Source organism: Aphis gossypii, chromosome 3, assembly GCF_020184175.1.
Source record: "Aphis gossypii isolate Hap1 chromosome 3, ASM2018417v2, whole genome shotgun sequence".
Taxonomy (NCBI): Eukaryota; Metazoa; Arthropoda; class Insecta; order Hemiptera; family Aphididae; genus Aphis; species Aphis gossypii.
Window position 1 is genome coordinate 44,626,758 of NC_065532.1, and position 27,658 is coordinate 44,654,415.

Here is a 27,658-nt window from a genome sequence, read left to right on the forward strand (position 1 = left end):
CAATACTAAAACACCATGTGGCTGAGCAGCTTTCATATCCGATACATTTATATTGTTTTTGATCGTGTTTGTAACCATATAGATCAACAATCCGCTAGATTCGTCGAATTTTGATATTTATCCAGAAGACGGAGACGTGCCGCCCGACGAATCATCTGGATGGGACTCAGAATTCTGAAGCGGTCGGTCGCAGCGTGAAGTGAAATACTTTCGCCAAGTCTAATGCCGACTGCTACAGGACTGTACATATTATTATTTGTATTATTATGAAAATGCGACAAAGTATTCATTGTCTAGACTATACCGTCAGCTTAGTACCACACACGATTTCCGAGAAGGAAAATAACAAATTATAATTTCGTATGTAATGTATGACCCACATATTATGAAGTGTTAAACACAATATCACTTTAACTTCACTATTTATTTTATACTTTTGAGAGACCTTATTTTTACTTATCAAAAAACAGTCGAGCACCCAATTGTCTTCCAAACAATAAGTAATTTATCAACGTAATAATGCGTAAGTACTAACAGCAGGGTCCTTCACAATAATTACAATATATATAATTTTTTTATTTTTATGTATAAATATATATTTTATAATATATATATAAATAAATAATTTAGAATTTCATTATGCACGAATAAATAAATTAAACAAAATTTAGTACTTAATCTTTGTATACAAATGAAAAATAGATAAGAAAAAAAACAAAAATTAAATAAATCTTAAGGTAAAAATAATAACAACAAATTAGATGTAAAAAAAAGTCACTAACCAGTTGTACAATTTAAACAACGCAAATACAATACTTAGATAAATACATATAGGTCTAATTTCAAAAAAGAAAAGGAAAATAACTTAACCACGTTATAAATCAAGTTGGCACTTGCTATAAACATAATTAAGCAGTTAAGCTTGGTTAGAATATAGTTAAATAGTTTTCTACAAAAATAGAGAAAAGAAAAAACAATCAGCATTATATATTTTTTATATCTTGTGCATTAGCAAAAAAAAGATTAATTCACGAGTAATAATAACTCATAATATTAACTAACATTTCGTTATGTGTTCTTAATGAGTAGAAATAAATTACCTAATTACTTAATAATCCATATGTTACAAAATTTTTTCATCAACTACTTCAGAAACATCACTGTCATAGCTATTTGAAGCAGCTTTGCCTATAAAAAATATTTGAAATAATTTTTTGTACCTTTAAAAATTATATATTAAGCTTACTTTTATCAGTTTTGTCAGATTGCTCAGTTGGGCTTGGTGGAGGTGTGTTTACTTTTGATGATACTCCATTAGGTGTCTTTGAATCATATTCTTTAACTTCCGCAGCATATTTATCATCTATTTTAACATTTAGAATGTTAACAAGTGAAGATATTTTATCTTAACAACAACACATTGACATCAATTAATAGATCATCCAACAACTCACCTAATATTTTGGGTTTAAGCACAATCTTATCGATTACCATCTGTTTGTTTAGAGCACTTCTTAACTCCTCGTCAACATTTATGGGTTGATTAATATTATTTGATTCTACTTGTTTGGCTTTCTATAAACAAAATGATATAATTAGTTCATTCAAAAGCAAATATATTAAGCAATTCATTTTAATCACCTTATGATTAGAAAGAGAAGTTTTTCGACCAAGGGATCCATCTCTCGACGGTCCTAATTCCTCTTTTAGAGAATCAAATCCAGACTGATCTAGTTGTACTTTTGCTACTGCTTTTTCCATATCATCAGTTACAATTTCAATATTGTGTATACATAAATTCACTATATCTTCACGATTGATTGTTCGCAATGCCTTTTCTAGCGAATTTCCAGTTGCTTGTTGTCCAAATGTTTGTAACCACAACCTAAGCATGACCATGGCCTGTCGTTGGGTGTTACCAGGGTATTCTGATTGGATAATACTGATGTCTGATTGAAGAATCCCTAGTTCAACAGCTAATGATGGCCAATTATCACCCAACATGTTTGAAATATCTGACAAACGAATATCTGCTCTACGTATTGTATCAATTTGTTCTATGAATAACAATTATTATTATAAGTAAAAATATTGTTTGTGTGTAGTAAAAAAAAGTAGTAACATACCAAAACCATTATCATAAAAATTGCAACTTCGATCAAGACTTAACAGATCTGATTCAGATTTGGTTGTTACATTAACAATATCTTCAGGAATGGTCACGTTCAATACACATAAAGGTGTTTGTGCAGGATCACCTCGATTTACTTTAGGCTCACGCATAAACAGAATCCGAGCGACATTAGTATCCTCCAGGTCACGTATGCGAACAGTAAATGGTAGACGATTTTCACGGAAAGCAGTGAAATTTAATTCTAGTTGTTCACCAGTTTTAAATATTGGTAATAAATTACCAGCAAATTCTACAAATATATTTTTGTTTTGCAGCACTTCAACATCTCTGCTTTTGGCTACTTCAACAAAGTGCTCTTGGTTTTCTAATGTTTTTTCTTCTTTATCATCTGTCATGCAAAATACTCTAAGACGTGCCTCCATAACATCTGTTCTTTTAGCAAATACTACAAACCTAACAAGTAACAATAAAATTAATGAAATAAACAATTAAATGTGTTTGTTATTAAATTATTTACTTTGCCATAAATGGAACATAGTTAGCTTCAATGAAGAGTTGTGTTGCAATGTTTTTGACTTGACTAACATTTCTGCAGTCTATCAACCAAAACCTTGCAGATAAAGTTGTCGTAAAAGTTACACAGTCCTTGACAAAAGTCAATGGTGTTCCTCCAGTTACATCATCCCATTGAGCTTTAGACTGACCACCTATATATATGTAATATTCGGTTTAAATCAATTTAGCTAGAAAACCCGACAAGGTAGATAATTACTAACCTGACATACTGCAAAGCAATCGCAATGTAGGAGCATCTCCTGAATACTGGTTTATCATTCCTTTAGTAGTGGCTTGTGGCAGAGGAATAGTCAGAGTAATAGCTTTATGAAACTTTCTTCTGCGAGGTTCAATGGTAACAACAGGAGACACCGCAACACGATTGCCAAATAATTTTGCTACCAATTCAACAGGAATAGGTTGAGCCTAGATAATTTTAGTAAAAAATTTACAAAAAGAACATAAAGAATTATAATTTGTTCTTACCTGTAAGCCAACTTTTATACGTTTTGTTAATGCATTAGCTGGAAATAATGCTTGCACCTGTGGTACAACAGTAGAAGACATAACTCCACCTTCTGGACCAACAGGATGTATTTCTTGACGTAATCTCGAAACAATAGCAAAATATTGAGGAAAATCTAGTGTCAATATTCGTTCGATGCGACTAGTTCTAAGATCTTCAATCTGCCGGAGTTCTTCTCCTTCAAAGCTATCATTGAGTACCTCTTGCACAGCTTCTTCGTTAGCTTCCAAACTATGCTCCTTCCATGTTGTTCCATTTTCGGATCTTAATACAACTAGCTCTCTTTCTCTTCCTCGCAGTGATGCAAAATGAGGTACTTCAATAATGACAGGTCTATATAAAATTAAAAATTAAAACAATATTATAATGTTAAAAATAAATAAAATTTTAACTTAAGAAATACCCTAAAAATTTAGCTCCAGCCGGACCAAGTTCGAGTATTCTACTGGCTAATGCTTCTCCTTCCATCAAGGGTGGTGGGTTAACCATTTTGTCTCTCCGTAAATATCGACATGTAACTCGCATAGGACTTGGAGCCTTTCGAGGTGGAATAATTACTCTAACACCTGATTGTCTACATCCTCGCATTGCTCCTCCACGGGCATCCACCAAAAAGCTAACTAGGAAACTAAAAAACAAAATCAACAATTAATATTTTTTTAAAGTTAATATACAAATATAAATAAAACAGTGCACTAGAAAATTAAAATACAATGTGCTAATTAAAGTCAGTACGATTAGGTTTATCCTACGATCAACTCATGCCCTAAATGGTTCAACATGCTAAAAAATCAAAAATTAAAAATGTCAGTAATATTATAAAGGAATTGTTTGTATTTTATAACATATTCTACTGATGTAATGATAAAATACACAAACTCTATCTATAGAGTACATATTATATGTGTACTATGTTTAACTTACTTTTTCCAACGGCTTTTTCTGTACAAATGCCAATGCCGTTCAAATTATAATTTAAAAAACACAAAATTTAAAATTAGTGCTGTTATTTACATTGTCTTATAAACAGATAAATTTCAAAATTCAATTTTATTTACAAAGTAGTTTATAAATAAATTTTTAACTTACACAATGTAACTTATTATTACTTATTAGTTAGCATTATAGTATATACCTATTTATAATTAATTATTTATAAAGTATACTGTATGATAAAAAGTTAATATTTTAGAATTGTATATAAAACACATTTTAACTGATTAAACATGAGAGTAATGATAAAAATTATTAATAATACTTATAGTTAATCTAAATTAAATTATTATAGAATCTACTCATGCAGTGGTGTTAATGTAATATATTGAAACTAACAAATAAATCAGTACACTACATATTATGTTACCTTACCATTCAAAATACCTAACCTTAATGTGAAAATATAATCAAAAAAAATAAAACACCAATGCTAAAAATGTGTGTTGAAGTATTTGTTAATATTAAATAAATTGGTACATAATTATAATAGAGCAAAAAACATAATGTATTAAATCGTTCATAGCACGCACACCTATAGTATGGCATTAAGAGCACAGCAAAATAGTGTTAGAAATTTAAAATAAATATAATAAAAAACAAAATATAAATAGAGCATTAATGAAAAATAAGTAATAAAAGATTAAAAATATGTATTGAGTTAGTGTTTGTTGTGTTTCATTCAATAACATTCACTCAGTCTACCTTTCGCGCCACATTCCAGTAGTATTTCCACGAGGGCCGAGCATTGCCAACGATTTCTCAAGTCTATCCAACCTGTCGGTATAAAATGCAAATGGGTTTTCTCCAATGCACAAGATGCACATAAATAACAATGCATTCTCGTACACAAATTAACATATAATAGTTATTATACATAGATAAATAATTAAATATGTAATTATTATTATTAAGCTACTTTTAAACAAAATGTCATGCCTTAAAAACTAAATAATGTATTTTACATAATTTGTCATAATATTTTATTTATTATACTTATTGGTTTATGATCATAAGATTATTAAGTTGACTTTGAATAAAAGATATTAAGTTTTTAATTTAAAACCCTAAAATATTTTTTTAATCATACTTTCATATATTACAATTGTAATTTGTAATTTGACAATTACATAGCCATAAAAATGTTTACATCGGTTATTTTAAATTTTCAAAGTAAATAACATTATAAACTATATATTATTTATGATCAATGTGTATAATAAAATAAATAGTACTTCAAATGTACATATTTCAAAAATACATAATTTTTAAAATTACAACCAAAGCTACATAATATATATTAATTATATATAATTTCATCTTAATTTAACTTATTTATTAAACTGTTGTGCTCAGTGCTCAAATAATGCCGTAAAATTAACCATAGGTGCAAAGTTCAGTGAAATAACTAATAAGCTTTATACAAAAGATAAAAGACAATTTTTAATTAAAATTAATGGAAAAGAATTTCCACGCATAAATATGTATGAAGACAATATCCAATATCGTAACATTAATATAATATTTTATACCCTTAATACTCAATTAAGCCTTATTATACTATATTTTTTAACATATAAAACTTACCCAATATTTACAGGCGAACGGCAGATATCAATGTTGTCAGATAGTAAAGAAACTCCAGAGGGGTTGGGTGAATACTGGGGTGAAACATAATGTGTATTACTTACATACTCATTGGCAACTATTCATATAAAAATAAACACATTCATTAATAGAATTATCATAGAAAAGTTAATCAAATAAATTAAGATTTATATAAACAGTTGTATTATTAATTATTATTAATCAGTCAGTGATTGTAATAAACGTATTTAAGTTATTTAAGAAAATTAAAAATAAAATAAAGATAGATATATTCCAGACCACTCTGGTCTAATACAGTGGCTGTATTAATATTATTTTTATATCAATAAAAAAATTATTTAACTTTTTTGGCCATTTAATATAAATATTTTACAGTTAATAAAAACACTATAAATTTAAATTTCATGAAAATACTGTATAACTGATAAATTTGAAAATTATAGTCATTATGAATAAACAAAAAAATATTTTTCTGTATGATGAATACGACTTTTGAACACTTAAGTACATAAGTACAAAAAAACTAATTCCAAACATAACTTACTAGCTGAATCATTAGCTATATCTGTTTTTTCATCTCTTGTAACATCTATTTTCAATGAATCATCTCCTAATGATTTCATATCGTCCACTGTCATATAACGATATTGGTGTTGGTCATTCAACATTGGATCTTCATCTATCAAAAATCAATTCCTCTATTAATATAATACATCATATATTATATAATATAAAAAAAAAAAAACATAAATTGATATTATAATAAATTTTATATAAAACATACATTTATTATTTATATTCTAAATTGTTAAAAATATTTAAAAATTCATATCGCTCACTTAAATCTTAAATAAAATAATATTAACATATTATACATGAAACATTCCAAGAATAAAAACAAACAATAAAATATAAACTAACACTACATTATGTAATCAATAAAACTGTGGACACAATATTTATTTGTTCAGTATAATATCTTATCTGGTAACTTAAACTGAAGTTCATTTAATACAAAATTTATAAAAACAATTCTTAATTTCAGCTATTGGACTAATCTCAGCTACTATAAAAATAATTCATTATACGATAATTCTTCTGAGTACATTTGCTGATACTTATTATTATGATATTTAGATGGACTATTCATATTAACTTGAAATATCGTATAAATATTTATTATCTTATGAGGACGTAGTACCCACATGTGTTGTCCCAGTCATACACACACAAGCAACATCGCACATTTTTGTTCACCAGTTTCAATAGTGAACTGTTAGTTTTGACATTAGAGTAAATTGGACTATTATATAATTTAAAGGTAAGATCATTATTTAATCTCCACATAGCCTTTTATTGATATTATTATTTTTAAGTAAGTTATGATCTTTTTGAAAATACTGTACATTTTAAAATTATCATAACTTACTTAAAAATAAAATAATATCAATAAAAGGTTAAACATAAGGCCCAAGATAATAATCTTACCTTTACACTTTGTAATAGGTCAATTTAATTTCATGTTAAAACTTGAGACAGCGCACTATTAAAACAGGTTAACAAAAATTTGTATGGCAAACGCGTTTAAAACAGTGACAACACATGTGCGGAATACAACGTCCCCTTATTATGTAAGTGTTACATATTTATAAATACATAGCACATATACTAGTTAAATTGAACTAAATAAAATAGATTTAATCAAAGATCACATTTTGCATAAACAATTAGTTAAAATCCTAGTAATTCGAATAAATTACCTATTATCATTTTAAAAAATTATAAATTTAAACAATAAATTATATTAAAACATAAATAACATATAAACCTAATAAGTAATCTATTTATTGTTACAAGTTGGTGATAAATTGTAGTTGTTAGCAATTGTTAAATGTAGTATAAAAAAAATTATATCAACTTTTATGAATATTGCTTATCTATATAAATCTAATAATAATCTTTAATGTACTATACCTTAAAAATATATTGAAACTAATTAAATTCCTAGAAGATTGTAGTGTAGACAATGGTAATAATGATAAATATGGAGCCTATATTACCTTTTTGAAGAGTAAATTTAAAAAATATATAGATGCAACATAATAACAATAAAAACAATTTAACAACTCTTGCAGTCAGATAATTGCAAAAAAAAATTAAAAGATTATTTAATGTTTTGAAAATTACTAACTTAATAGTTTTAACTTTTAAATATTTTTTCTGTAATACTCATCTAAATTTAAATTGCTTTAAAGCTTCTTCAATAATTTATTAATTGTCCAAATGATAATAGGTATTTACTATTTAGTCATTAATACAGACAACAGACATTAACTTCAAAATGAATCGTTGAAAATAGTTTATAGTAACTAATTATATCATTAGAATTTTTTAATAAATAAACATGGTTAATTGTGATTAATATAATCTTGCATTGGAAAAATTTTAATTTAATCATCATTATTTTAAATATTATTTATAATACACAGTAAACCATCAATAATTGTAAGTATTTTTTTTAAGTTAAATACTTGTATAATGCATAAAACAAATTTACTAAGGTATTAATAGAATAAAATAGTACTAAAAACTATGTATTTAAAATACACCATTCATGTAAATATAAATCTCATAGAAAAAATACAAGATATTTGAATTTATGAACATAATGCCTTTTTAAAATAATATAGCAAAATTTTAACATGCGAACACATTGTAAGTAAAATGTTGTAGAGTAACAGACCATGGTAATTGGTAAAGGTATTGTTCACTATACAAACACCTAATGCAAACAATAATATTAAACATCCACAACATAATGTCATTAAACATTTTTGTATTATATACACACACCCTGAATCTTTTATAGAATGAACACAAATCACAATAAACATTTAATGACAGTACCTATATTTGTTTGTCAATATACTATAAAAACTGTTTATAAGGCCCTTGTTTTATAATTTTAATAGAATTTTAACATGAATTCATTTTTAGTACTATACCAGTACTTCAATATTTTAAATTTATAAAAAAAATTTAAAAAACAATATAAATAATTTCCAATTAATTATAATAGCTAAGTCTAATTAATAGAATATTTATTGTTGATTCGTATTATTTATTATGACTTAAATAAAATTTAGATGAAATAAAAGCTAATATAAGCAAATATGTAAGCAATGCAATGTTAACACTGATAACACCAAGCAAAACATAAAATAGCGTGAGAACGTATTTTCCTATCTCTCATTTTTTTCTTTTATTACAACTTACGTAGTACGTTTCGACCTTGATAGTATGGAAGATAAATATGTTGCGCATGTGCCGGCTTGCCGTAATCGTTCATGATAACCGACAAGACATCATCACCACCTGTCTCAAGTACGTGTCCCAAAAAAATAATAATAATGATAGTAATTAACCCGATAAGCAAACTACTCAAGAAAAGCTCCACTTTATAACCTGATGTGTTCTTAAGACATCCCACCATTTAATTTTACAAATGCAGTTAGTAACAACAAAATATTCAATATTTAGTTAGTTTAAAGCTTTAATTGTTTCTATTATATAAGAATTTGATGTTACCTCCTTCGTCTTCAGAATCAGACATAAATGTTTCTTGCATTGATTCAGGAGCTATAACCTTATATTTTTCTTCAATAGTGCTAGTGGTTGTAGTGGTTATAGTTGTTTCAGAAACTACTTTTAATGTTTCTACAACACTTATGTATCCTAATCTGTGAGCTATGTTTAATGGTGTTTGTCCTTGCTATATCATAAAATTCAAACTTTTAATCACTATTTTTAGGAATAATATTATAATATACAAATTATTTTACCATATTTTGAATATTTGGAGATGCTTTGCTCTGAAGTAATAGTGTAATAACAACTGTATGGCCTTGTTGAGCAGCTTGGTGAAGAGCTGTATAGCCAGATGATGTTTGAACATCTACCGCTGCACCTTTATCTAAAAGAAATCTCACCATGTTGAGTTGACCGTAATGACTTGCTACGTGTAAAGGAGTAAATCCGGTCTAAAAAAATAAAATCATCACATAAAGTTTTTATAAAAAAAAATATATATATATGAATCAAAAAAATTAATTTGGTTTTCTTACTTTAGTTGTTGCATTGATATTTGCATTATTGTCAACTAATAAACTTGCAACATTAACTTTATCTTCTTGAGCACAAAGATGTAAAGGTGTCAAACCATTCTTCAATGACAAACATAATAATGATTAATAAATATAAAAAAAAATTTGATTATCTAATAATAAACTCATCAGTCATACGATACCTTTGACTGTAGGTTGATTTCAGACTTGTGTTCCAATAACAGTTTAGACATTTGCTCATGACCTTCCTGTGCACTCAGGTGTAACGGACTAAACCCAGCTTTAGATTCAGCATTCGCATCTGACTCGTTCATCAATAGTGTAGTAGCGACATCCAACTAGAATGCAAGTGTTATACAGATATGCTCCACCACACAAAAAAACATACTACAGTGCAATAGTTACCTGATTCTTCTTAGCAGCTATATGCAACGGTGTGTAACCATTTTTAGCTGCCATGTGTGGCGATGCACCATTATCAAGAAGTAAGAATACTGTATCCTGGTGGTTATAGTGACTAGCCACATGTAACGGTGTAACGCCATTCTAATTTACAAAAAAATTTATCTAATTATCTAGAAAGAACTCTTTTATTATGCCATATTTAAATGACCAATTAAATTGTGTATTTATATAATATAATTGTATTGTATAAAAGAAACTTTAGAAAATAAAAACAATAATGATCCTAATTCAATGATCTATAGAGTATAATAATTTTTTTATTAGTTAAAGTTTGACTCTTAAACAATTAAAAATATTGCTATATTACATTATTCAATATTCTTATTATGTTATAAATTTATTGTTTAAAGGTTTAAAAATAGATTATAAAATGTAATAAATATAGAAATAATACAAAAGTTAATTATTTTGATTTTTTTCAATTTTATGCAGAACAGTCTAGTATAATTACATTATGACTTTCAAGTTAGAAATTGTTAATTGTAAATAAGATATCATTTTTTGAAAGTTTTTGAAAGACCAAATAGTTTGATAATTTAACAAAATAACTTAAAACTCTCTAATTTAAATTAATATAATTAATAGAGAACCTTTTGTTTACCATGTTATTATTTTAATATGAAGCTACCTTTTTAAATACACTTTATCATTAATTGTTGAATAGAAAATTCAAACAAAGTTCAGATTACTATGATTTATATATTTAAAAAACAAGAAAATTATTTTTTTTCAAGGTGTAAAGTGAAACTCATCGAGTAGGTCACTGTTAAATCTATTAAATTTGATTTTACAATAAATTGTTGTATTTAATTGCATAAAATAGTTAGGATAAAATTTTGTAAGATTAATATTTTTTTAAGAATAATAAAATAATAAAAAAAATTTGAAGATAAATCGTTATTATATATTGTCATATTGAAATAAAATTTTATCAAAATTTGAACTTCAAACATTAATAAAAAAAAATTGGGACTATTTTTGATCTATTTTTATTCCTGTAAGAATAATAATTTATAAAGAATGTTTTATTGGCAAGTAATATAAGGCTTTTGATTAAAAAATTATAATAAGTCAATAAATACCAAAAACAAAGGTACAAAAGTACCCACTAAATTCAATTCCAGAAAATACCAGAAATCCTCTTTCAAGTTAATATTATTGGGGTATTTTAACTGTTCCAAAAGTTACAATAAAAAAAAAGATTTATCCTTAACCTTTATAAAAACAATTAACTATTTTTTTTTTTGTTTTAGGCTTCAACAACAATTTTTATTAGCTTGTATTTTTAAATTAATCGGTTTTTACTGTGAAGAGGGTACAATTTGGAATACATGGTTATGGTGTGAGGATTTTTCACTAAACACCTGGTAGTGATTGAGCCAACCACCATATCAGGCTAATTAATTTATTACTATGCTTAGAATCTAAAATAACGGAAAAGAAATGTTTCACCAACAAAAATAAACTAAACATAAATTAATATATAATATATTGAACTTTCACTTTAAATCTTGTATAATAAGAAATATTCGTATAAATTTGACAAGATGAAAATTTTCAAAAATAATTTTAGCATTATACATTAATGATCTTCACAACAAATTAAATTATGAAAGCTAACAAAAAATTTGTATTGTATTTTAGTATATTAGATTTATTAAAAATAAATTTATCATACATTGGTTCATAAATTAAACTTTAAATACTTTTACTTTTATCTATACATCTGGCCAAATATTCAAATTTTTGCTTTTTTATAATTTGTATAAAAAAATGAATTATATTTTCAAAATAACTATTGATTTTGAGTTAAAAGTATAATTATTAAGTATATTATACTTACTCTGCCTTGAGAATTAACCGGGGCTCCTTTTTCCAAAAGCATATTAGCCACTGTAATGTTTCCATATTTGGCAGCTAAATGAAGAGGTGTAAACCCTTTTTTAGTAGTCAATACTAAAGAACTTCCACTTTCCAATAAAGCAGAAGCCACTTCATCGTGTCCTTCTTTAGCTGCTATATGTAAAGGTGTGTACAAATCAGTTGTTGTAGTGTCTACTGAAGCACCATGTTGAAGGAGTAATGTAACAATCTGAGTATGACCAAGTCTACATGCAACATGGAGTGGTGTTTGGCCATGTCTTGCTTTAGAATCCACTGTTGCTCCAGAACGCACCAAGACTCTCACAAGATCAGACTGGTTAGCTCTAGCAGCCAAATGCAAAGGACTTTCACCGCGAACTGTACTGGCATCTGGGTAAGCACCATGACTGACTAAAACAAGGGCAATGTTCATACAGCCCATAAAACTGGCAACATGTAATGGTGTTAAGCCAGACTAAAAATAAAAATAACATAAATAGTTATAATATTATATATTAATGTATCTTTAAATAAAAATATATATAATAAATAACAAATACAAAATAGCTTTATAACAAAACTGCATACTTCTGTCGTTGCTTCAATAGATGCTCCATGTTTTAGTAAAAGTTCTACAACTTTAATTCTATTCTTTTTACAAGCTATATGAAGAGGAGTAAAACCATTTAATGCTCTAGCATCTGGATCAGCATGATGATCTAACAGTGTTTTTGCCACTTTAACATGGCCACAATGAGCTGCTACATGTAAACTGGTTAGATAATCAACAGTGACATCATCCACAGGGACTTTGTAAGTTAAAAGTACTTTAGCCGCATCTACATGATCGCCTTGAGCTGCCATATGTAAAGGGGCTAATCCATTCTAAAAAATAATGAATCAAAGTTATTAGTTATAACATGATATAGTTTTAATAAAATAAAAAAATAGTACCTTTGTTTTTAATGTTCTAGGAGTGTTGGTTTGTAATAAACGCTCAATAACATGATCATGCCCAGACCTTGCTGCACAATGTAATGGAGTCAGTCCATCTCGAGTCTTAGCTTCAATATTAGCACCCAATTGTATTAACAACTCAACCATATTTAATTTTCCCCATTTAGCAGCTACATGTAATGGTGTTATATTATGCTATTTACAAAAAAATGACTATTATTTTTCAGAACAAAAAAAGTATATTTATTTCATACTTTGGCAGTAAAATTTACATCAGCCCCTTTTTGAACCAACATAGAAGCAACGTTGTTATTACCATAGTGTGCTGCTATGTGCAATGGAGTAAAGCCACTTTTAGAAGTAACATCAGGATTATGATCATTCTAAAATACATATTTAATTTATGTTTAATATGTTCATTAAAATATAATATAAAAATATTTATTAGATTTCAACTACAAAAGATAAAAAATTAATGTAGTTAGCAAATAAAAAACTATTATACAAATATTAAAAAAAAAAAAAAAATAGTACAAAAATATTTATTAAGTTTGTTAAAACCTGTAGTAATAAGCCTGTGGCCTTTGTATCATCCTTCTTAGCAGCTATATGAAGAGCAGGTAATCTTACTTTGCCTTTAGTATCATTTTCCAATAATATAGCAACAACTTTATCATGGCCTTGTTGCATGGATACTGCTAATGGAGAAAATCCATCCTAAAAAATAATAATAATAATATTTAAATGAACTAAATAGTAATTTTTAGACTTGTATAAGTACTCAAACTTTAATTTTAAAAAAAAAAAGTCAAATTTTCAAGTGTTTTGTTACTTGACAGCTATTTTAATTGTTGAGTAGCTACTACAATATATTTAACATATTTAAACATTATTCAATAGTTTTTCATTTTTTTGTTATTAATTTTTTCTTTGATTTTCACCAAGAATCTGAATACTAAATATCAAATACAAATATGTCAGAAACAATAACTGAATACAATAAAATTAGTCTATTTTATTAAGTATTAAGTAAACATGGCTATTCTTGAATATACTCGGCTGTTTAGAGTACTTAGAAACAACAAGTACTTGATGTTAAAATATAAATTCTTATGTACCTAACTATCTCTTGTTAGTTCATTAAAACAATACAATATTTTAGTAACCTTGGATGAGAAAACCAAATACAATATTTATATTTAACCCATGAAACTACAATTATTAAACAAAACTTTCATGGTCCAATCACTAAAAAGTTCAATTAAGAACATTTAGCCTATATTTTCCGAATGAATATATATAATTTATTATTCAACACTAACAAGAGTAAATTGTTAAATGGGTCCAATTGTTAATAGGAACCTTGAATACAATCAACCTGGTTCTACCTACTATTTGTTTATGAATGTCATTTAATTTTTCCTAAAGTAAATCTAAAATTATTATACATAATATATAACATAAACTTTAATATATTTTACCTCAGTAACTAAAAGTTGATTAGCACCATTTCGCAAAAGTAATTCAACAATGCTACAATGATTTTCTTGTGCAGCCATATAAAGTGGAGTGAAACCACTATGTGATTGTATATTTACAGATGCATTATTTTCTACTAACACTTTAACAATTTCTTCTTGACCAGCTAAAATGATAATTTAAATTAACTAAAAATTTCTTTAGCTTTGTATAAATTAATAGAATATTATAATTCAAGAGTTTAGGTAATTAAGTTAAAATGAGTATATACTTACCTAATGATGCAATATGAAGAGCAGAATTTCCTTTTTTGGTTACTGAATTTACAGAACATCCTCTTTGTAATAAACATTTTACAATATCTACATGACCATCTTTTGCAGCTAAATGAAGTGCATTGAGTCCATTCTATTTTCAACAATTACAAATATATAATATACAAATACTGTTCTTAAAAAAAAAAAAAAAAATACTTACAGCATTTGCTGTATTTACGTCAACACCAGTACTTTCAAGTAATTGTAAAACTTTTTCTAAATTTCCTGATCTTGCAGCTCTTAAATATGAAGTTGCGGGATCCGCCTAGAATATTTAAATTAAAAATTATTAATTATTTAAACAATATTGTATTGTTAAATATAATATTGTAATAAGTATAAATTGTTTTCATTGATAAATTATATAGCTCTAATTAGTTGAATAACCATTACTTATTTAGTTCAAGTAAACTCAGTTCAACATACATTATTTAGGTAGTAAAATCAAATGACCAATGATTGGAAATAATAAAAGAAGAAGGAGGACTTATACCCTCAAAACTCTTCTAACCCTTCAATCACCCCACCCATGAAAAAATGTCATCATTATCAAGTCAATATGAAGGAAATAATATCATATTATGTTTATATTTTTTCTGTATGAACTGGCAATATAAAATTGTAACACATATTATATGTGTTTTTAAGCTGTACATTTTACTAAGATTGCATTAATAAATATAAAATAAATAAGTAATTTAATAAATAGTAATTTTCCTGTGATTTATATCAATAATAATAGTTTAGTGGTTTGGACTCTAAACAAAAAAAGGATGAGAAGCACTGGTTTAGGAGGACCTATGTTTTTTTCAATCACTATTAACAGGGAATTCCAAAAAACATAAGCTATTTGGAAAATGCAAATTATTTATTTGATATTCCATTATAATTAAATAATATTACATAATACCATAACTAGTTATGACACCCTATTCAATAACATCAATAACTTTTGAAATTTAAATTAAACTATAAATTAACATTAAAAAATGTACACAGATACATATTTTAAAAAGAATATATGTAACAAATAGAAAAAAACTTATATTTATTAAGTAAATACCAATTATATAGTAAAAAATAATTTATAAAAACAATACATAATAGTTGTTTTTTATCTTAAATTGTATGCGGATCAAGAAATACGAGTATATTGATTTTACAATGCGTTTTTTATTTATTTTTTTTTTTCATCATATAAGAAAGTAGGAAATTATTTAACATAAAAAATGGTTTCTAGAAGTTGATATTTAGAATGGAGGAGGTTAAAGTAAGAAATATTTTGCAATTTTCGTAGGTAGTAAATAAGAAGAATTTTCAAGCGCAGTTGAAAAACGAGAATATTTACGTAACACAAGTTTTGACATTATGATAGATTTTAATTATTTTTTCTAATTCAGAAAGGAATACCGGTAGATAGTTGTAGAGGCTCAGTATTCTTGTTAAACATTTATTAAAGTTTTGTTTTAAGAAGACACCACACCCGCATGTGTTGTCTCTGTCTTACTAACGTACAATATGGCAAATTTGAATTCAGCAGAATCCATTTTATGCTATTAGCTTTTATATTATAGTCAATTGACCTTTTATCAAACTTAAAGGTAAGAATATTATTTAGAGCATCACGTATTCATGTAGGCTTTTATTGATATTTTAATTTTTAAGTGAGTTATGAGCATTTTAAAGTTTTAATATTTTACATACTTAGCTATAACACAATTTAAAATTAAAATATCAATCAAAGCCTAAATGATGCCCTAGATAATATTCTTACTTTTAAGTAAATTTACTCTGCTATTAAAGTAAACAGCATAAAATGGATTCTACTGAACTCGAATTTGCTACGGTGTATGTTAGTAAGACGGAGACAGCACACACGGGTACAGCGTCCTCTTAACCTACTGAATCAAGAAAAATCGAATAATAATTTAAATATGATTTAACATATAGTATCCTTAGAAATAGATGTTAATCACTGCTTCAAAACTGGGTTCAAAACCTATATTATACCGCAGAGCGAAATTCCTGATATTAAGAAGTAACAAAGACAAAAATATTAAAATCTCATAAAAATACTTGAAAATTATTAATTTATTAATATATTGTCTAAAAATTAGAAGCATCTATGGACAAATGTAATCTATTCTAGTATAATTTGCTAAATACAAATTCGCTAGATCATATCTACGTCTGTAAAGATAAGAGGCAAATAAACAAATGAATGACACATGTGTATACCGTGCTCATTCTTGTGTGCCTCATACACACAAGAATAAAAAATAAAAATACTAGGTACCTATTTAATTTCATGTTAAAAAATAAAACAGTTATCAAACAATATTATCTCTAACATCTTTTACTTATTTCTATTAATATCAAATTGATTTAAGATAACTAGGTACATAGTTTATATCAATAGAAAAATAATAAATTACCTAGTTTGTGTATAAAAAAATCTCGAAACGGCACATTTTTGTATCTCTGCCAACCTATGTATTTTAACAGTAACTTAATATAAATATTATATACATATATATGTACTCTATGTCTATAGGCTCATCTTATACTTTAATTTATTCATTGTATCCTTCCTAATTAATACATAATCGAAAGAAAAACACTTGTAATATCCGGAGAACTAACATTTACGAACATACACATAAACCTATTCTAAAATTAGATTTTGAAGATAAGATTAGATTTTAGTTTATATTAAATTAGGAATTACATCAAAATGTACAGAAATCACTGGCAAATGGAAATTGAATTTCACTAAGCATTCATTTTAAAGCCATTTACGCTAGGTAGATAAATATTATTCAATTAAATCGAATGAAGTAAAATAATTTTGTTATAAAATGTTAACAATAAAAAGCAATTAAAATGTAAGACCCAAACTAAAAACTAGCATATTTTTTAAAACGATGTAGGCACCTATTTTTAAAATATTTATTTAAAACGCATGTTAATAGGCATTTCTTTGGTACTAAATTATTAACATTCTAATTTAAATTTAACTAATTAATTTCATCTGATAAAAGAAAAAGGTTGATTATAATCGCTTTTCACATTTTATAAGTACATAGGGGTTGGCTATCAGAATACTACAAGGGTAGAGAACTATTGAGCTGGTCGTGGATGCATCCATTGACCTAAATAAACTGGACTTTATTCTCCATTATTAATACGCGTATAAAAATGAAAATTGTACTTTAAAGTTTAACGCTGCATACGTTTAAAATAAATTATACTATGTAATATAACACAATTTGAATAATAATAATATATTGAAAATAACAAACATTAAATATTAACAGTAATAATATGCTTAGCTAATGCCTACAATCTACATATAACACCTTTAGCTTCCATGGACTGTGTGGGTGTCCCATTATCCTTGATCACAACATATAGCAACTATAATAATGGTTAAAAATTACTTTAAATTATTTAATTGCGTATGCCATATAATGTTTATACATGAACAACGTCATCGGGTATTCAACATTTAAACTAACCATGAATGCTACGATTTAAGATAATAAGAGAAATTAGGTGTACACGTCGTCAAAACAATCTTCAAGAATTGTAGTCTTAAAGATTAAGTATATTATTATACAATTATAAATAATATAATCTAAACGACTATAATAAAACGTTAAAATATTGTTTAAACACACAAATAAAATATAAAACTATGTGTTAATTTCTACATCAGAGGTTCTCAAACTTTTTTTAAACGTAATCTATATATTGTGTATAATATGCGAATCAGTCGCACTCCACTGACAACTTAAATAAAAATTATTGAAAATTATAAATATATTACCTATGTAAAATAGTAAAATTTAAGATCCTCTATTTAATTTAAATTATAAAAGAGAAAAATAATGATCTTAACTTACATGTAACATTTATTTTATTAACTATATTTAAAACATATTCATAATTATTTTTTTATTTTAAGTTTTAATTAATACTCAGTTTTTATATGATATTGTGCTGTCATATAATTAAACATTTTATAAAAGAATAATCTCTATATAATACGAAAATAAATTATATACTAGTTAATACAATATTAATAATACTAATATTTATTTCGTCCCCAACTTAAGTAACGAGGACATTAGTTTCGCATCACAATTTAGACAAAATGACATCATGTTTTTATTATACAGACGGTAAATCATTATGTTTATATACTCTTAAATTAATATAATAATTTTATTTAGCACAAGCAGATGTTGATGATGAACTATAAAAAAAAAATATAAGTTCTGTAATTATACATACAATTATGTACAATATGATTTCGTCTTTCATTTTTTATTTAAATAGTTGGTATATATTTTAAATAAATATTGGAAACAATAATTATATATTATAATAATATTATTGAATTAAATAAGTAATAAATACATTATTATTGTCTTAAAAAATATTATTTATATATTCAATACATTTAGATTCATAATTCATATAATTAGTATTTACTTCGACAAATTAAAACCAATTAATATGAATTAAGACACTTATAAAAAGTATTCATTTCCCTAGTAAAAAAAAAAAAAAAAAATGTTAAAATAATAAATAAAATTTAACAATATACACTAAAACGACTACATCTACAAACTAATTTTTATAATATCATGACACATTTTTGGGTGATAATTCATAATTGTTTTATACATTTTAATATTATTTATCCCACTTAAATAATAGAACTTCTACACTATACAATAATAAAATCCAATAATGCTTGCTGTTTTAACTATAGCGTGTACAAGCGACCATATTGATCGAATCGGAGACTAAAATACCTATATATTTATAGCTGGTATAACTTCAAACACAATGCACTGTCCAGGTGTATGTTTAAGGTCAAAGGGGGTAATCAGTATTTTTTATGACAATATATTATTAAATAACTAATTCACCCCAGTATATCAGAGCTGAATAAGCAAAAATATTGTTTTTTTGTTTACCACATTATAACACGTCATATTATTCTTTATACGAAACGTATTTAAAATTCAAAGAATGTTTTCGAAGGCATCCTTAAAAAGTGTGACATTTAAAAGTTTTACGTAATTTTAGATGACAGTTTAAAAATAAGTTATATTAACTAAATATTAATAGATTGTTGTTCATGCTACTGAAAAAAATACTATAATTTACAATACTGTTAAAATAACCGATACCGATTGCAGTTCTTCGGCTACTACAATATACAATATACATGTATAATACCTATAGTACTTTTGTGTTCACCCACAACATAAAAAAACAAAAACCCTTTAAAAGTCCCACATTTTAAGAAATTATTTTTCTCAATAAAAAGAGTCATTAAAAATTATACTCAACTCAAGCTATTTATTAACATAGTAATGTAATTTGTTATTATTGCAAAATTTTTAATTTCGTAATTTTATTACGAAAAACCAAGATTCACAATTTTAAGTAAAATATAAATATAAAATATTTTTTAATATTTTTATACTCGAATAATTAAAATAATTAAAAATAGGTACACAGTATACACAATTATCCATAATTGCCCACCTGTTATTTAATTAACAATTATCATCAAGTAATACATTATTAAACATTAAAATGATACGTTATTTATAATATATATATATGAGAAAAGGGTGTGCCCAAATACATTGGGCACACCCGTCAGTCAAGTGTTCAACTTAAGAGTGAAGTAACATTTATTATCGTTCATTTAATTAATCAAAAACTTAAAAATATTAATCCAAACAAATTAATCCAATATTATAAGAAATACAAATACCAACTATTTCGTATACAACTAGGGTCAATATGGTCGATAAAAAAATAAGAATTTATTACGCATTCAATGCATTGTTTATATTTTAATAAACAGTAAATAAAAGTTTTTCAACTTCCATCATTATTTATATCCTGAATTATTAGAAATCGGAATAAACGTGCCTATAAGTAAAAATAATAATTAGAGAATTATGAGACTGCCCACAATTATATAATAAACACATGCAAATATTAATAGTTTAATGAATAGACGGTACAATATTAAAACACTATTACATGGACTATTTTAGTTTATAAATATATTATTATATCATATAGTAAGTTAAATATGATAACGTGTTTCATAATAACTATTATAGATTCCAGGTAGTACCTATATTAATTATATCCAACAGGTAACAATTGAGATAGATACATTATATATATATATATATAGTATTTGAATAATAATTTTAAACAAATAAAATCATAAAATAACTAAAAATCTAAAGCCAATACACAATCTGTTTAACATGTTTCCGTATTTTAAAGTTCATACGAGTAAAACAGAACTGTAGTATACACATACATAACCAATTTTTGCAAGCTTAACGTAATAATTAAGATTTTACAATACAACGAAAAACCGTCATGCAAATCTAGTCTCACTTGTCAAACAAATCAAAACAGTTTTGATATATTATTTGTGCCTAAACCTAACGAATTTTTTTAACATACCTAGGTATTTGATAACACATTAAAGGAATTACTAAATGTTGAGGACTGTTCAAGTAAAACGGAAAATAAACGAATGTTGTAAGAATCATTTAAACTAAAATTAACGATATACATGACGTACACTAAACCAAGAATGACGATATTTATTTCCAGATTTATTTCTATAAAAAAAATATATAAAAGCAAACATTTGTCATTTAAATTGTTAACTTATAACGATATATCGTTATAATTATTTATTTATTTGAATCAACGTCAAAATATAGTAATATAGTAATTAATTAGGTACTAAAATCTATAATATTCTTACATATTTATTTATTATTATATACTATTTATTGAAACAACTATTTAACTTTTATGGACATTTTAGTAAATTTTCAACTTTTCATACAATTACTAATTACATAATTTAGTTTTTATACAATTGTAAATGTCATTAAAAGACCTTAATACCCACTTTCTTATTTAAATATTTATTGAAATACCTTATAAATTCTGTTAACAATATAAACATTCAAGAAAAATATATTCATTTTAATAATAATTAATAAAAATAAATATTTCATAGGTAATCACACAAAGTGGTACACTTTATAGTTTAAATTTGTCTAAATATTTAATAAAATAAAATACTTATTTATACAGTTAAGAGGATGCCAATGCACATTTGTATTGTCTCTTTGGCCAACAGGTAACATAATACATCGAAATGTCTAAATATTGTAATAACAATATTTTTATATCGATTTTCCTAAATCCACGTATTTTTTTTTAATGCACATAAGTAATAATTAAATATAATTAAAACAAATATATCAAACCCTAAATCATGTATAATATAATGGATGATTTTACTCCAAGATTAATCAAAAATCGTAAAAAACGATTTTAATAGAGATCGTTTTATCTATATTGCGAGTTGGTCTGAAATTAAAAATAATACTGCGCTGAGATCCATTTATCAACAATTTAAACAAAATGTAAAAATTAATTTATGTATGAATAACCCCACTAGGTATTTATGTAGGTAATGAAATTTACACATGTTTTTCAAGGTACTTAATCATAGCAAAAATAATGTTATATAATAATCATTCTAGGTATATTATTTAGTTATTTAAATATTTCAAAAAAAGCAATTTTTTGGTTTTTTTAAGCAATGACGCCAACAAAAAAATAATAATAATAATTTTATAAGTTTTTTATTAGTTTTACTTCACTGTTCCATCAATTTATAATAAATTAAAACTACACTAAAACATCGATTTCAAACAATTTAAAAACACCTACTAAAATATTATACTTGATAAATACCTATAACACAAGGATACTGTTAAAATACTTGTGGGCAGATAATACTTTACGCTGTATAGAAACGACTAACGTTAGTTTAGTTGTGATGGTCTATGTTATTTTATAACCGGTTTCTCGATGTCCGTAATATTTTTTCTTTCTACCTAACAGCTAAGTTTATCCAGAATACAAAACGTCTTTAGTTCAGGTTCATCTTATTGGTATTTTTATTGTTCTTGAAACGTAACTAGGTTTTCGCACATTTTCTCATATTTAACAACCGCCTAATTAAAACAACATCCACTAATTTTTAGATCTAACGTTCAACTTAAATACACTAAATGACTAAATATTTTAGTTATGATTTATTAGAAAGACAATTATTACACTAAGATAAGTATAGTTATTTTATTATTAAGCGATACAATATATGTATATTGTATATACGTATATACGTGGGACTCAACTACTCAAGCATTTAAATTTCATTAAATAATATTTAAATTGACATAATTGTCATAATTGTAAGTTAATACAAAAATAATTTTATTTTTAATTGAGTAATAAACAAACTTGTGATTATCAACCATTTATACAAGAATTGTTGCAAATAAACATAAAAAAATAGCTAGTAAAAAAACCAAGTAAGTCGAAACTTTAATAGATAACATAAAATAATGTCCGAGGTCAATGTTCTAGCGTCACCGATAGAATGGTGGTGCTCATTATTATTTCATAAGGTGCTTAGAAAGATGTAGTATCTAAGAATGAAGTACAACTATAATATAATATACATATAACTACCTAGGTATAAAACAAGTCTATGTATCAGATTTGTGGCATAAAAATTAAAAAGAAAATCATCGTACACAAAGTAATAGTTCCAATTATTACACCAACATACCTACAAGTGAAAATTATAAAATATTTATAAAACGTTTATACAATAATTTTAAAATTATAGTATCTCATTTCTAGTTATTTCCAAATAGTATTAAAATAATACAAAAATACTTCAAAAACAACCCAAAATAACGTTGAAATACCTATTTACGATGATTATGTCATGGTCCAGTGAAAATGATAGAATCACTAAAAACATTCGTCCTTGCGATAAAAAAAAAGTATTCCATTGTTTCCATATTGACCTGAACACAATTTCTATTAGTGAAACTAACTTCCGAAGTAGAAGTTATTTTAAAACTAATGGACCTACACACGTATAATAATACAATAAAAATAAACTACTTTATTATTTTGTAAATAAGGTAATTTATTAATAGGTTGTAAATTATTTTTATACTTAAAATTCATTATAAAAGCAAAACAAACAAAAGAAACTACAGCCAACAAATCAATCATTCATCTCACTTCATTCAGCTCGGCGCGAAATAATAACGTTTTATAATAATTAATAATACATTATTATAAATAATACTATTATTTTAAATTATACCACAACACGTACCTACTGGATTTGAAAAACGAGTCTGAGCACTGTTTAGTTAACAACAATTTCATACTTTTAAAATTTTCAATGAATATTTTAGAATTCGTTTTGTTAATTACAACTACTATTGATAAAATATTTAGAATTTTCTAATTTTACACATTCGATTACCATTTATATAAATTTAAATTTAATCAAATCTAATACCTACGATCAGCGGAACAGTGATTCAACCTACGTTAAAAACTCAATATATTTGATTCAAAATATGTTTACAGAACGAAAAAAACTCTAAAAACTACTGAAACACAATATTCTTCCCTTAAAAAATAAAAAAAAAAATGCGAGACACGAGTGAAACGTTAAAGAGGACGCCACACCCGCGGCATGTGTTGACTTAATTATATCTGTAATTATATACACACGTATAGAACATGACAAATTGTACGTTAGCAATAATCCATTGTATTTTATTATTTTAAAAATTTAAGTAAATTGACCTATCATAAAAACTAAAGATATGAATATTAATGACATCTAGGTAGTAGGTTTTAATTGATATTTTAATTACGAAAAAAGTTATAAGCATTTTTTGTAAATTTTAAAATTATCATAACGCTTCAAAATGAGGTTTTCAATAAAAATATCTGAAATGCACTAGACAATAATTTGATATTTACATTTATAGTGAGCCAATTCACTTGGTGAAAATTGTTATTTTAAAAATAAAAAGAGTAAAATCAATTATTGTGAACATAAAAATTTGTCGTGTTGTACGTTTGTATAACAGAGATAACACAATATGCAGGTGTAACATCCTCCTTTACTTAGCATTTCGCTTTCTTTGGCATAGTATACTGTTATAACATATAATGATTTCAAATTGAATTCAAACATTTCAATTGCATTAAGAAACCATATTATTTTTGATTTGGTCTTGATATAAATTCTTTTTTCTTAACATTTTATTATGAAAATCACAAATATTAAATATAATTTAGTGCAGCTTATACAATTTAGTACATTATAAAGATTTGTTAACAATTTTTACTTAATATAAGCCAAAAGAATTATTAATTCTCAACTCATAGTAATGTAAAATTTTGTATAAACGATGAAATAAAGCAAGTAACAGCATAATAAAAAGAGAAAAGTTTTATAATTATTATTAAATTTATTAGAATATCTATTATAACCTCAGACCTATAGATTCACTGTTCAATTGAATTTCAATCAATTACATACAGTTAACAAAAACCTATTTAATTTATTTTTACATTTTTAATTAGAATTAAGAAATTTACACTCAATATAATTATGTATTTACATAAAAATGCACGCCTTATTTATAACTAATAGGTAGTAGAATGTGGTATAGAAAAGTATATTATTAAATATTTATCTACCTACGTAACATTATAATTTATAACCAATTGAAAGAACCTCGTGTAAAATAAATTTGTGCTCAGAAAAATAAACATAAAATAAATTAAAATATTAAACTACGCCCCATAGATGAGTAAAAAAAATTAATTTTCCTATATCTATCTAGATAGGTATTTTGACAATATGATTACTTTTGAATGAGACAATAATAGAAAAGTATGTAGTCTTTATACATCACTATTAACTCAAAATAATTAAAAAGTTGAAACAGATGATAGATACTTTAGAAATTTTAATCATAATTTATCAGAAATTTGACTAAGACCTAAATCAATTATAGTTATAATATTGCAAAAAAATATTAATAAACTTAGTAACTTAACATTTATACTTGCATTTAAAGTCAAGTACCTAGTGTATTTTAAAGAAAATTCAAAATTTTAGAAAAATGTAATTATAATAAAAAATAAGCACCTTATGCATGAAAATCATAGTAAATTAGTCAGCAACTATGTCAGCAATTAATTATATTTTTACAATAGCTCTTTACACAGTTTACCAATCAATTTAAGCAATTCTCATTATACATAACAATCAATAACAAAAACAATATTTGATTTAGAGAAAAAGTACCTTATTTTATAAAATACCTACCAACAACCAAAATATTATTTTAAGCTTTAAATATTTATATTTTTTGCAATTTTTAATTTTTGGGCCTGAACTTTAGACAATTTGATATAGGGAAGGTTAATAATATAATAATATATTAACCTAATAGGTATATTTTATATTTTATCTTGCTGGTTTGGTATATTAGTAGTCTAACATATTTACTATTATCAACTTAGTACAAAAACTGAAATGTATAACTTTAATGACTATAATAAATTTTTTAATTAAAAATATTGAGTTGTTGTTAAAAAGTTACTCGAATTTTTGTTTGGCCATCAAGTAGGTAACTAACGTGATATTGAGTACTAAATCTTTAAAAACAGTAGACAAGATTTTAATCAATAAATTTTTGATTCAAAAAGACACTGACAAGAAGTCAGCATGTATGATTATTTATTTCAACCAAATATGTTAATGGTTTAACATAACCCACAACTATACCTAGTGTATGAATATATTTTTAAACATTGTTTTCAAATTATAATATACTAATACTACTTATCAATATAGGTATTCACATCTAATAAGATTAAAAATGATATTTTAATTCAATTGAACTGCATATTTATAAGATTAAATACTTGGATAATTACATATTATCCTCGATATTATCCTAATACTTCACAACAAAATAGTTTAAATCTAGTTCATACAAAGTCAACTATTATTTGTCATAACTATATAGGTACCTAAAACAAATTAATCTACAATAAGTACAATTCATAAAATATTATTTGTTATTAAATTATATTATATTATAAACCTTGGTAACTATTTTAAATTTATGTTTGTAATTTGTATTGTAGGTTTTAGGGATTTAAGTTATAATTAATATTAATTCTAAATATCTAACTAAACATCAGTTGCAAACTTACCTGTTTGGTTTTTGGTAATGTCTCCATACCATTATTAATGATTGGAGCCAAATCCATATCCTTTTCTGGATGTAACGAACCGTTTTCAGCAGCTGGCATATTTTTCTCTTGATTCGTTCAAAATTTATAGTTTAAAATCCGATAAAAAAGCTATTAAATCGTTTGTACACAATTAAATCAACAAGCCGTCGATCCATTTATGACCATAAACCAACAAAAGTCCATTTATATTTAACTATCACGCGCACCAGTACACATTCATGAGTAATGTTTTTTTATGAAAATGGTTTCATTTAAAATTTCAAAGAAAATAACAACAGAAATGCATAAGCAAAATAATTTAAACAGCCAAAGAGAAGAAAATCGTAACTACAAACAACAATACGACACTAACGACACTAACAACACTACGACGGCAACTACCGAGTAGTGACACTGA

General features: G+C 25.3%; 2 protein-coding genes across 5 annotated transcripts in view; one reads left to right on the plus strand and one right to left on the minus strand.

Moving 5' to 3' along the window:
- LOC114128336 (cGMP-dependent protein kinase, isozyme 1-like) overlaps positions 1-1,027 on the plus strand; it is a 14,895-nt gene extending 13,868 nt beyond the window's left edge. The window contains exon 15 of the mRNA XM_027992827.2: positions 83-1,027. Within this exon, the coding sequence (XP_027848628.1) occupies positions 83-178 (96 nt within the window). The 3' untranslated portion in view covers positions 179-1,027. The remainder of the gene's footprint in view (positions 1-82) is intronic.
- On the minus strand, positions 566-27,658 carry LOC114128335 (ankyrin-3-like). 4 transcript variants are annotated; one of them, XM_027992824.2, is made up of 27 exons: positions 27,220-27,658; positions 15,182-15,286; positions 14,980-15,112; positions 14,707-14,870; positions 13,787-13,942; positions 13,480-13,608; positions 13,223-13,420; positions 12,857-13,153; positions 12,249-12,743; positions 10,346-10,486; positions 10,123-10,278; positions 9,941-10,039; positions 9,659-9,856; positions 9,405-9,588; positions 9,093-9,191; positions 6,361-6,495; positions 5,796-5,913; positions 4,140-4,157; positions 3,619-3,843; positions 3,176-3,548; positions 2,911-3,115; positions 2,652-2,841; positions 2,127-2,587; positions 1,642-2,057; positions 1,455-1,575; positions 1,247-1,363; positions 566-1,188 (listed from the first exon to the last, which is right to left on the minus strand). In XM_027992824.2, exons 1-27 carry the CDS (start codon positions 27,316-27,318, stop codon positions 1,124-1,126), a joined length of 5,097 nt encoding a protein of 1,698 aa, XP_027848625.2. In that variant the 5' UTR covers positions 27,319-27,658; the 3' UTR covers positions 566-1,123. The 4 variants fall into 4 exon arrangements, with proteins under 4 accessions (XP_027848625.2, XP_027848624.2, XP_027848627.2 ...); XM_027992823.2 differs by lacking the exon at positions 4,140-4,157 and adding an exon at positions 4,914-4,985; XM_027992826.2 differs by lacking the exons at positions 4,140-4,157; positions 9,093-9,191 and adding an exon at positions 4,914-4,985.